The 13,671-nt window shown below is 31.8% G+C and overlaps 2 protein-coding genes across 2 annotated transcripts; both read left to right on the top strand.

Annotated features, from left to right (window-relative positions):
- Positions 1 to 376: 376 nt before the first annotated feature.
- On the top strand, positions 377 to 1,771 carry MONOS_9955 (uncharacterized protein; the record flags this gene model as incomplete). The annotated part of the gene is made up of 2 exons (XM_067880500.1): positions 377 to 564; positions 769 to 1,771. The coding sequence occupies 2 exons, from the start codon at positions 377 to 379 to the stop codon at positions 1,769 to 1,771; spliced, it is 1,191 nt and encodes a 396-aa protein (XP_067732967.1).
- A 699-nt stretch (positions 1,772 to 2,470) lies between these two features.
- On the top strand, positions 2,471 to 2,944 carry MONOS_9954 (uncharacterized protein; the record flags this gene model as incomplete). The annotated part of the gene is made up of 1 exon (XM_067880499.1): positions 2,471 to 2,944. The coding sequence occupies one exon, from the start codon at positions 2,471 to 2,473 to the stop codon at positions 2,942 to 2,944; it is 474 nt and encodes a 157-aa protein (XP_067732966.1).
- Between the last annotated feature and the right edge of the window lie 10,727 nt (positions 2,945 to 13,671).

The following is a 13,671-nucleotide window of genomic DNA, read 5'->3' as shown; positions in this document are numbered from 1 at the left end:
CCAACAACATCTTTTGCGAAATCAAAGAAGGAGAGGTAAAATGTTTGAACACGTTGTCCTTCAAAAATTTAAAGAACGGGAAATATCGACAGATCCTCGATTGCCGCCCCCTTGAACAAAGCAATAAAGGACATTCACTTCAAATCCGAGTACCACAAGACACTGGAGAGGCTTTTCCGCAAGTGTGATTATGCGGTTACAACAGACCTCTCACAAGCCTTCTTTCTTGTCCCCGTGCACAAAGATTTCACTCCCTTCCTTTCTTTCGGCTTCAGAGAGAGGACATTAGCATTCAAAGGTCTCCCCTTCGTGTACAAAGATGCTCCACGAATATTCATAAAGCTGTGAGGACAGTTATGCAGGAGGTTCGGAAAAGATGGAGGATGAGATGTTTGAATTATCTCGACAATTCAATCATTTTGCACGAGGACAAAGATGCCTGACAGAAAGCTACAACAAAAATCGTTCACTGGTTCAACAATCTCGGACTTGTTGTCAACGAAGAGAAGAGCAGGTTAACTCCAAGAAAAACCTTCTCCTTCCTTGGTTGGACATGGAAGACTCGTGTGATGAAGGTCGCATTGGAGACGAAGCGCAGTTCCTCTTTGCAGAAGAAGATAAAACGGTGGATGAATATATCATCGAAGGAAACATTGATATTGACAAGAGACTTCGCATCACTCGTTGGAGAAATCAGCGCAACTCGATTCGTCCACGCAAATGCTTCTCTACACATGAACAGATTATACAAGAATCTTAACAATGCAGTCAGGAAAACCGGTTGGACTGGTGCGATGAATCTGAATCATTCAATCATGGAACAGCTACAATATTGGAAGACGAGACAAAGAGAGAAGGAGGAAAGACCGTGGGCGTCATTTGCAGTTCCAGGCACGACGTTGACAACCGATGCTGCACCCCGGGCCTGTGGTGCAACCCTTCGAATCGGCAGCTCTCTGTACCACTTCCATCAAGCTTTCAATCGAGTATTCCTCAACCAGTCATCCAATATCAAAGAGATGTTCGCTGTCCTTTTGGCACTCAAACATTTACGCTATCTCATAGCCAAACACAATATCCGAAGGATTCTTCTGAGATCAGACAACACGACGGTTGTCTACGACATCAATCGATGGGCAGCTGGAGCGAATCTCCTTTCTCTGCTGAGGAAAATCCGAAAGATGATAACGGAATGGAATATTCAACTGAGAGCAATTCATCTCCCAGGGGAAAAGAACACGACAGCGGATGCACTCTAGAGACTTCAACGCGCAGGAAACTACGAAATTACAAGCGAAGCACTAAGAGAGCTCTACCAACGGCTGAATCTTTCAATCGAACAGGACGCCTTCGCGAACGGAAGAAACTACAAAGCTACAATCTTGTTTGGACCAGGAAGTCCGGAGCAGGAGGACGGACTGCAAGCAGACTGGAAAGGAGCGGTGACTCTGGTGCGTCCTCCGATTTCTCTGATTCTCCCTTGCTTAAAAAAGATTCGGGAGGAACAGGCGAGAGCAGTGATTCTTCTTCCAGCCTGGAGGTTCCAGGTCTGGACCCCTCTTCTGAGAGAGATGACGACATCTTGCATGAGATGGAGCGATTCGAGGAAAATATTGAAGGCAGGACCAGGAATGAAGAGGTCGGGAGCATCACTCCCACATGGACCCTTCTTAGCAGCAAGACTCAACTTGCAGCGCAGAGAAGAGAACAGTGGTGGAACAGCGATTTTCGAAGATGCAATGTTCCCGAAGCAATAATCACCGAAGCTTAAAATCGTATATCGACTTCAACTTGGACAGCCTACACATTCGGATTCGCCCATTTTGCTCAGGCCTGGACTGAGGAAAATTGTGGAGGATTTCCACAAGACTTTGTGGAATGGTGTCGAAGGTGTGCCATGCTTTTTGTTTAGCTTAAGGAAAAGGGATTCCCCTTCACATGCATATGCGCCACGAGATCCGCTATCTCTCTATTCTCAAGAATTAGTTATGGAGAAGATATTGGACAAGTTCCAATTATTAAGACAATCTTCCGCTCCTTCCACCGTTCCCATGTTCCCATTAAACCTTACACATATATGTGGTCGCCAACCTTGGTCTTCGATTTCTACAACTCACGGCCAAACAATATTGACCTATCCTTCTACGAACTTACAATTAAGTGCATAATGCTTTGCGTGCTATTCACAGCATGCGGCTTCCACGAACTCGAACAACTATCGATGAACGAATCCATTTTTGACAACAATGCCATCCACATCCACACTCATTTGAAAACATTTATTCCTCCGTATTATCTTACTATTCCTTTCTTAGGAGAAGAAGATGAGAAGATCTGTTCAGCAAGAGCCGTCAACCGCCTTTGAGAAAGAGTTCGAAGGACCAACGAATCGAGAGACGCATTTCTTCTGAACACGACGCATAACACACCGCTGAAGACTTCAGGAATTAGAAAACTGGCAAAACTCGGAATGACACAGGTAGGGATCCCACAGGAGTTCAGACCATACACAATCAAGCATGCAGCCATTTCCGCCTTGATCTTCAAGGGAGTACCGGAAGTGCTGATAGCGAGACATGCTCGCTTATCCCCGACAGCTCACACTCCAACGCGCTCCTATCTTAGAGCCAACCTTGCATCCGACATGGCCCATGCGCTGGTTGCTCCTCGACAAGAAGATCAAACAGCACTTGTTGCTTGCAACTGCCCATCCACTGCCCAAGCACCATTTCTCCCAGCCTCTGCTTCACAGGGAACAACAAGCCTCTTCTCAAGAACAACTGCGTTACCTCGACCACCTATTGCGGAACTGAACAACCAACTCAACTCTCAAGTTCCAAGCGCACAGACAGTGGAGCTTGCAAGAGAATGCAGCAGAATTGAATATACCACAATTAGAACAGTTCACACTAGTGAGATAAGTTACATTCATGCAGATATATAGCAATTCCCAACTATTATAACTCCCATAACAAGAGGTGTTGTAGTTATTGTTTGTTCTGGAGAATTAAGAAACTCTGTTCTTTAATTCGTAAAGAACAAACAAAACTACAACACATTTTTGTCCAACCACGAGTAAAACTCTTCCCACCCTGTCGTCTTTAATAATGACATTTAACATTTCAATTTGTACTTATTTCGTATCACAACAACCTCTGTGCACTTTGTTTTTTGCACAACTCACCTTGTTTTATTCTTTAAAAAATTATTTCCATTCTTTCTCACATCCACTATTTTTCACTTCAATTGATTAGCAACTGAGCCCTTAATACAGGCTGTTCTCCCATGACAAAAGTAGTTGTTGTTTTGTTTGTTTTTTACGAACGAAAAGATCACCCATGATGAAAAAAAATTGTGATATTATATATTTTGCTATGTGATAATCTGCGATGGAAAAAGAATGAAAAATTGTCCAAAAATGTCAGACCATGGATAAATGTGAAGATCAACTAATGTGATTGTATTAGATGTGATTATATTTGGTTTAGACTGTAATTGAATGATGTTTTATTTCTATTTGTCAATTGACTGTGGTTGTACAGAAAAGATAAACTTCCTTTTTGATAAATTATTTTTTTATTTTTCTAAAAAAAACTTTTTCTGTGATTTATAAAATGCATCTATTTTTTCACATATTCACGAAATATTTTTCATTAAAGTTTTCAGAATTATAAAGTTTTTAATGATGATTTCATAGTAAAAAATTTCAATTTTTTTCTTTTTTGTAAAAATACACCAAAAATGATTTGATTTCGAAAAAAAATAATTCAGTTACGAAAATGAATATTTCAATTTCGAAAATGAATATTAAACTATAATTTTCAATTTTTCTCGAGAATGGATTTCAGAGAAGTTCAAGTTGTTTTTTAATCAATCAAATATTATTACTCAAATAACTGTTTTTTTTTAATAGAAATATGAATCCAATCAATAAATCAATTTTTTGAATTTTTATTCTTCATTTTCGAAAATCATCACTGAAATGATAGAAATTTCACAAAAATTCATTCTTCACAATACCCAATTAAAAATTGAGAATAATCCATCACATTTTTTTGAAGAACAAAAAATAAGAGTTTTTTTCACAATTATATTTGATAAGTTTCTTTGGAGTAAAAATAGAAAAACATCAATTTTTTCATGAAAATGAATTCATTTTTTTTTTTTTGAAATACTTCAATTAAAGAAATTTGATTTCAAAATGAATGAATTTTTTTCAATGAAAATGCATCATTTTTCAAATATAGGTAAACAAAGTGAACGGATGAAATAAAAATAATGAAAATTCAAAACACAAAACACAAGTTATTCATTCCACAAATCAAAATATTTTTCATTTCGAAATCGAATTATTTTTTTTCGATTTTGAATTATTTTTGGTGTATCTTTTGAAAAAAAAACAAATTCAAGTTAATGAAACGAAAAATATTCACTCAATTGTTCACAAATTATTCTGCATTAAAAAAAAAAATTCAAATATTCTGAAACTGAAACAATTCATTGTGATAATTTCGAGGCAAATATCAAAAAAATACAATCAAAAATATTTTATCAAAAAAAAATAGAAAGATTTATTAAAATATTCCTAATGAAAAAAAAAAATTCATATAATTATTAATGATAGAAAAAAATACTTTTGGATATGGGGTGATTTTTTAACCCTAACTTTTTTTTAAAACCAGGATTTTTTTTTAATAATAAGTTGATTTTTCCAACTTTTAATATGGTTTTCGGCATATAACGAAAATTCAATAACTGAAATTCCAGATTAAATTACTATACCTAATCTCTGATGGGGGGGAGATGGGGGGGTTAGCTCCTCCATCTCTGATTAGTGCCTCTTCTAAGGAGATTAGGTGATAGCAACGGGGCTAACTAAGTTAGAATTTGATCGAAAATTTTTTTATTTGATTTTTTTTCATTTCAAAAAAATTTTTTAAAAATATAAAAATATGATCATAACCAACATTTTTTTTGAATGAGCGTAATGAAGCAAAGAAAAGAAAGTGGCCAGTCAATTCTTCGAGAAAAAATGATGGTATTAGAATATCGAAGAATTGAAAATCGATTAGAACGCATGGCGCGCATCATTGTTGATCGACATGTAATTGTTGACGCAATAAATTCTAAAGAATTCTCTCTTTCATTCATTAATCGATATGTTTCTGCTGTTGAAAAGGGAAGAATCGTGGGATAAGTTGGTCGTCCAGAACTTTTTTCAGAAGATGAAGAAGAAGCAATTACTGGAGTCATCAGAATAGGAATCATTATAGGAGTGAGTTATTCTGTTACTCAAACGAAAAAACTGGTTTGTAATTAATTTTATTCAATTTGAAACTTTTTTAAAAAAACAATTAAAGATGGAGTCATTTCCGTCTAACAGAAAAATTCGAAGTGGAGAAGAAGAACCGGAAGTCAGAATTTCAAAATCAACACCATACTCATTTGTTGAACGAAATCCAGATCTCAAAACATCGATTCCTTACGTCGTTGACATTGAACGTTTTTTTGTATCAAACAAACAATCTTTTAAACCTTTCTTCTCTCTTCTGCAATCACTTCGTAATTCTCAAAAATACTCTCCTTCACTCATCTTCAACACCGACGAATCCTCTTTTCGTCTCTCCGACTCCACAAAACAACTAGCTGTTCATCTTTCAGACGATCCAGTTGGGTTTTCAAAAGCTCCTATCAACATGCCAAACTCCACCCTTGTGGTTGCAGTTGCTGCTGATGGTTATTTTTTGCCAAGCCTTGTTCTTTGGCCATCAAAAAACTACCACAAGAAATGAAGGTCTTGCTCAGCCCGCAGTTTCACGCCTGGGCAGACAATGATGGATGGATGATTGATGCATTGTTTGCTCGCTATGCTAAAGAGAGACTGCTAACTGGAATTGTCCGAAGAAGAAAATTGATGGATATGTACGAAAATAGATGCTTGCTTCTCTTGGATTCTCATCATTCAAGGATACATCCAGATCTGTGGCAAAAATTTGCAGATGTGTCCATTGACGTAGTTACATTTATTTCACACAGCACTCATCTCACACAGCCACTTGACTGCGGAGTTTTTGCTGTGTTTAAAAGATGTTTTAACACCAAATACGTCGTTCCTTCTTCTTCATCTGTCTCTCTTCGAAGAAAAGCAGTTGCTGATGCCCTTTCTCAGGCCCTGCAAACAGCATTACTTTCTTCAACAATTCACTCTGCATTTGAAAAAAGCGGCGTGTTGTCTGGACAATCCAATTCTGTGTTGGTGAAGTTACCTGACACTCCTTCAGTTCAACTTAAAAAAAGCCCATCGTTTCAATTTCAAAGGAAAAAATATTTCTGACAAACATTTTTAAGATGAATTGAATGAATACAAAAAGATGAAAGAGAAGAAGAATATTGATGATTCTGCTGAAGAAAAAATAGAAAAAAATTTGTTTACTAAAGAGAAACCGAAAAAAAGAAAAATATACAAATCCCAAATTTTTCAAAATGATGATTTCGAAGATGATAATGAACGAAAAAAACCAGAAATATTCAAAAAAGAGAATGAATGGATTATATTTACATTTGAATGATAAAAAATATATTTTTGAAGATTTCAACATGCCATTAATTTAAAAATATTCATTTTTTCATCAAAAAATAGAAATAAAGACAAGATAAAAAAATCTACCTTTCATTCTTCACTATAAAAGTGAAAAATAAAATGTTTATGATAATTGTTGAACAAACTTTACAAGAAAAAATAAAAGAAGTATTGTAATACAGACAATAAAACATTGTTTTTTCAATATTGGATTTTGTTTACCAATTAAATAAATAAAAGCAGTGATAGAGAAACTTTTTTATTTTTAATTGAAACGCACTTGTTTAATCCAGATGCTGCTATTATTTGAACCAATAAGAAAATTACAAACGGTCGAATTATTCCATTTAGCAGAATTATCTGTTGAAAAAGCCACGAAGAGCTCTTCAAAGGAATGTTTTCCATTTTGTGAAATGATTAAATAAGAAAAACGCATTTGAACTGAGCTTTGTTTCTGCATTAATGAAACAGGTGTGCAAGAATGTATTGATTTGAATAATAAGGAAAGTGATTTGAACAAAAGAAATTGCAAAAAGAAGTGCAAAATTCTAAGTTTTTTGGAGACATCAGATTTGTTTCTGGAAGTGAACAAATCCCATTAATTGGATTTTCCGAAAAACAGATGTTACTGATCAAAAGGCAAACCGTTGATGAATATTCATACTCAAAGCTTATTTTTGGACAAATTTGATAATCAGATCATCTTTTTAAAGTCACAGCACGTCAATTTCGTTTATTCATTTAATCGATTAATGCTTTTTTCCTCACACAAATAAAATAAAGACAAATATAAACAAAAAATCTGTTTTGTTGGCTGATGGACATTCTTCCCATCCTTTGCAAGAAGCCATTGATTTTTTATTGAGAAATAATGTTGATAAATTTATATATTCCCCTGCAAACTTCACATTTATTATCTCCTTTTGATCTTACCACTTTTTCCATTTTCAAAAAAGAAATTCAAAAACAATCAACAGTCGTTCCATCAACAACTCAAGCTAAGTTGGTAGACAACATTGTCTGAAGTTATCAAATTACCACTGTTCATATTTGATAAATTCCAATTATGTGGACTTTCGATCAAATAGTTAATTTTTCAAATATTTCGACAAAAGAAAATTTCTTTATCAATAATTCGAAATTATTTTCATCTTTTGAAGTGCCTTATCACAAACTTTTCATTTTTCATTCAAAAAATCCCATATTTGTCAATATATATTTCCAATATTTATTCATTTGAATTTTTCTAAGTGATGTTAGTTTATTGTTTTCACATGCTAAATTTCAATATTTTTAATTTATTTATTATTTTTTTTTAAAATTGATTCCTTAAATCTCAACTTAATGAAAAATTCAGAAACTCGTTTTTTTTCGGTTTTTTTTTTTTGTATGAATAATTTAATATATTGTTTTTGAAACATGCTAGGGGTGATTTTTTTAATTTTTGCTATTCTTTTTTTTTCTTTAAGAAAAAATATAAAAGTGACTTTTTTTTATGTGTCTAATGAATTTGTTCACAAAAATTTCGAAATTCAATGTTTTTTTCACAAATAGAATTCATTTCTATCATCAAAAATGTTTTAATTTCTACATCAAAAAATAGAAATTAGCAAAATTGTGGATACCAAAAAAGATATTCTTGCGATTCTCAAAATTATTTAGAATAACGATTCAACGTGGGATTTGATTTTGCTTTTTCTGCTATATCGACGTTCAAAAAAATGTCTAAAATGTCGGAAATCTATGAAATCTGAGATGGTTGCTTAGATATTATGAAAAGTTATTGTATCTCCAGCAAAGAATCAACCTATATTCAGTGGAACTCTTTTTTTCCATTGTCTCATCGAATTAAAAACGTTGGTTTTGATGTTGCTGAATTATCACATTGGACTACACATTTGTCTAAATTTTTAGAAAAGTTTCTTTTTATTTAATTTTCAAATAAAATAAAAATTCATATTTTTATCAATTTTCTGTTCTCACTCACTGAACTACACCATAATGGATATCTTTACCTTAACAATGTTTATTTTTCCATTTCAGTGAAATTTTGTGAGTGGGAACAGAAATGTAATCGAAATATGAAACTTAAATTTTCTTTTAAAATTAAACAAAAAAAAAAAATATTTAGACATTTGTCAAACATTTATTTTTTTATACATTAGTGAAAATTCGATTGTGTTTTGCTTTACCGTTACAAGAGCAAGTCTTTCCATTTTATCAACAGCAGAATATCGAAAACTTGGAGGAATTGATACTATTGTTGAAATAAATGAAGCGACACTTAGAAAAATAAAATTTCACAAAGGAAGAAAGAAAGCTCTAATCTGGATTTTTTGGAATGATCGAACGGTTTGTTGATGGAGAAAAAAGCAAATGCTTGTTGATAATAGTGAAAGGTCGAAAGAAAAATGCATTAATTCCAATTATTCAAGCGAATGTTACTGAGTGAACAATAATCAATTCAGATGATGGAAAGCCAATTCGTTCTTGGAAGAACTCGGATATCCTCATAAAACAGTTTACCACGAAAACAACTTCAAAGATCCCACAACAGGCATATACACAAACTTAATTGAAGGAACCTAGAGCCAACTTAGAAAAAGCTTTCTTTGATTAGGAATAAGCGAAAAATTCATTGATAACTATCTTTTGAGTTTAAAAAACAAAAGAAATAAATAATTGACATTTGGAAAATTATTGTTGACTATTTTCATATATGAAATAAAATAAAAGGAGTGAAGTGATTTATTTGAAATTGATAAAGAAGAATAATTGGAAGAAATGGAGAAGGAAAAGACATGATGAAGAAACTGAAATTGAAAATGAAGATGCCCCGATTATTAAATTTGATAATTATCCAAATGATGATATTGATCGTTTTTAATCCGGAGATGGAAAAGATGCATTTTCGTATGATGATTAATTTGTTTTTTTCTTCCATTAACATTTTTCGTCGTATCTCTAATTTTTTGTTTAATCGAAATAAATGATCAGACTTTCAAAAAATTGAAGTTGAAATAATTCAAATTTGTTCAAAATTAAGTTCATAATATCAAAAGAGATCTTATCGTAAAAGATAGAGATTAAATATGAATAGAACAAATAGAAATTGCCACATCAGAAATAATTTAATTGGAATTTGAAAATGGTATTAAAGAATATTTGATTTATCAAGTCATAAAATTGTGTTCATATTTCATTAATATTCAGAACAAAGAATTTATTTTCTAGAGGAAAAAGAACAGGCTTGAATAACGAAGGTACAAAAGAAGAAGAATTGCAGCTGAAAGAACTTTTATTTAACTGAGAAAATGATGGAAAGGTTAAATCATCAATATGACTTTAATTTTATTATTTTTATAAGATTTGTCTGTTTGCATGGAACAATTGAAAGATCATTCGAACACTCAAGAATAATTCTGCAGCAAAAATGAAAATTCTTTGTATAAAAATAAATTAGAATGAAATTGTGAAACCGAAATTTGAAATTACATAATCAATCCAACAAATGATTGGATAAGCATTTTTGATTGTGAAAGGATTCGTGTGAGTGGAGTTGATCAGTGTAATTGACACTTTTTTGAATCAAAATCCAGTTGATTGCATTCATAACCGTTGTTTATTGACTTTGTGTATTTTTCAGCAGTTATCTTCATTTCTTCCGATGTTGGACACCATTTCACTTTTTGTGGAATAATTTAAAGCCAGCTGTTTCAATCGTTGTAATTTGAAGTTCCATTGCTCCATATTTTTTTCTGTTAAGATTGTTGATCCGCTTCTCCAGAATGGAAGTGGGGCGATATTGATTCCGATGAAATATCGATCGAGATCCACATAGTTTTAAATTGAACAAACATTAAAGAGAAAATATAAGCTGAATAAATGTTCGCATATCCATAAAAATATACAGATCCAACACTGTGCAGATCTGCAGAATAAGAAACGTTCCACAAAGTTAATTCAAATAAAAAAATAACAATTAAAAAAAGAAACATATTCGGTTTTTTTTATTGAAAGAGAATAAAAAGTGACAAAGCCAGTAGAAACTTTCCATATTGTTGATGTGCGCTTCCATATAGACAACTCAAATCCAACATTTGTTTTTTTAGCTAAATGTCTGAATTTTTTTGAAAAGTTTTTTTTTTAAATTGTCAAATAAAATAAAATTTTCATATTTTTATCTATTTTTTGTTCCCATATATGAAACTTCAATAAAATTAAAATAAAAACATTGTTGAGGTTTTGATATCCATTTTAGGAAAGTTCAATCCGTGGGAACAAAAAATTGATAAAAATTAGAAAATATAATTTTATTTGAAAATTAAATAAATAGAATTTTTCAAAAAAATTCACACATATGCAAAAAAAAAAAAAAAAAAAAAAAAAAAAAACTTTATCTATTCCTTCTGCATTTGAATGATAATAATCTTATTTCTTTTGTTTATTCATTTGTTCAACAAAGAAGCAATATGGGTGATTTTTTTAATTTCATATTTTTCCTTTTTATGTTATCAAATTAACAAATTGTTGCAAACGCTTTGAAATCAATTTTATGAGTCAATTAAAAACATGTTTGAACTTTCTCTGTCTTTCTGTGACAACATGCTTTTGAAAGACAATAATTTGAAAACATGTGACATTTTTTTTTAAATTCTTTTACAAATAACAGTGAATGAAAAAATTACACATTCCCAGATAAAATATACGATTTCAAAAATAAACGCCAATATAATGAATAAAGTTGTTCTATTGAACAAAACAACAAATACAAAGATATCTCCAATACAAAATTTCAGATTTTGAAAAGAATCTTTGATATGTAATGGAAACAAAAGGATTGGTGTTTTAATCTTGTGAGGTGATGATCACTTGAAAATTGACAAACCCATTTTATTCCTTGAAATAGTCGATTATGTCTTTTGTGGTTTTGAATACACGACTGAAAAGAAATGAAAAATCAGTTGAATACTGTTGTTGCAAACAAATATGCTTGCAGCCACACTGCGACAATCCAGAATGATCAAGAAACGAAAGTGGCAGATTTTTATGAAGTTGGCACTTTTCCGCTTTAGATAAAAAGGAAAAAGAGGGAGACCAAGGAAAATTAAAGAGAAGAACGCTGAAAACAAAAATGAAAAAGAAAAAGAGGAAAAAACAGAAAGCAGTTTGTCAAAAAGACCAAGGAAGCGACATGTTCGGCTATCAAACAAAGTGTTATTTTGAATTTGAGAAGATTGGAAACAAGGTCAAGAAATTGATTTTATAACAAGAAGGTGTCAAAGATCAATATCAACATTACAATATATAACATGAATAAAAAGTCTGCAAAAAAAAAAGAAGGATTTGTGCAAAGGAAAATCACTTTGAAAGTTTCTAATGTTTTGGTCAAGTGTATAAAAAGAAATCAGAGAATTTCCGGAAACGCTATGAGTCAAGAATTGAAAATAAAAACAAGTTATTTCCGTTCATCCTTATTCAGTCTCAAAGCATCTCCGTTCAAAATCTTTGACAGAGCAAGGGCTTTCTATTTTCACTATGAAAAAATATCATATTCAAGAAGAATAAAGAAATTCAGATCAGATAGAATAACGAAGAATAGAATATGTGATGAAGAACAGAGAGTTGAAAACAACAGGGAAATTTTTTGTAAATTTGGATGAAAGCACATGGAGCTAGATTCTTCAGACAGAAAGTGGACAAATAATTGTCGGTCAGAGGTTAGTTGATTGATGATGAATTATTTCTACTGAGAACATTCTCGCGATTTCTTTAATCAGTAATTAGTGGGAGTTGTCTTTTCCTCTTTTGTTCTCGGAGTTGTTAAAGCATTAGCTTTCAAAGCGTTTCTTTTGGATCTTTTCGAAGAGATTCACGAAAAAACAGAGGAATCAGTAGTGCTTATTATGGATAACGTGATAATGCACCATGTTGAAGAAGTTATTGAAGATATTCATAAAACTCATCACAATATTCTATACACAGCTCCGTGGTCATGTGAATTTAATCCCATTGAGTAAGTGTTTTGTATTTGGAAAAGCAGAATACAAATTGACTCAGAATCTTCATCGATAATTGATGTGATCAATCAATTACAGAAATCTTTCGAATCTATCAACCGTTTGGAAGTTTCAAAGGATGTTAATTTCGTTGAAAATCGTTTGTTTCATTTGATTATGCCAAAGGAAGATTAACAGTTATAGCAATTTACAACAGAAATGAAAGAAAGTCAGACGGAAGATTCGAAATCAACATCTGTTGAAGTTAGAAAGAAAAGATAGAGAGATTTTTTCGCGTAAGATAAAAATTTTGAAGAAGATTCATACGAACCTGAAATGAAAATCATAAAGCAAATTTGATACACGGTATGAATTTCTAAAATAGATGATTATAGTGATGATATGGAATAACTTAGAAATGAAACAAACAAACAAAGACAGTTTTTTAAATAACTTATAATCAAATGATAAAAGTGATTGTTCAAAAAGTTGCGAATACATCATTTTTTGTTCTTCTTCGAAAAGTGTTTCTTCTTTATTCAAAAAAATATTTTTTTTTATTTTTTTTTTAACTTAGATTGTCAATTTTTTCGTTTAAAAAAAAACCTTTTTTTTTTAGGGTGATATATAAACCCTGACTTTGTTTTTTAATTTGGGTTTGAAAAAAAAAGTTTTTTTCAAGCAATCATGTTATAATTATGAAAATTGTATTGATAAATAATAAACATAATCAACAAGTTCTCTCTTCATAATTTTTCTGGAATTTTTATGCTTTGATTCATCGTTCAAAACATCATCATTCAAAATGTCTGATTTGCGAAATATTCTTTTTTTAAGCTTTTCAGCTGCGAAAATATTTTTTTCTTGGTTTTCTTTTTTCTTTTCTTTTCTTTTCATATTTTCTTTCATTTCCTTTTCTTTTTTCCATTCTTCAAGAAATTTTTGTTCAGTTATAATTTTTCCAAAAAAATCAAACCTATGTGTTCTCTTTTTCAGTGTCACTGAAGGTTCCTTTGGCAGGGCTGATAAAACTGAAAACCGATTTTTTGAACGCCGCTTTTCTTGAACGAAGAAACAACAGTTGCAGGAAGT

This window comes from Monocercomonoides exilis (assembly GCF_001643675.1).
Source record: "Monocercomonoides exilis strain PA203 chromosome Unknown scaffold8-1962414, whole genome shotgun sequence".
NCBI lineage: Eukaryota > Preaxostyla > Oxymonadida > Polymastigidae > Monocercomonoides > Monocercomonoides exilis.
This window is presented reverse-complemented; position numbering and strand designations above follow the sequence as displayed.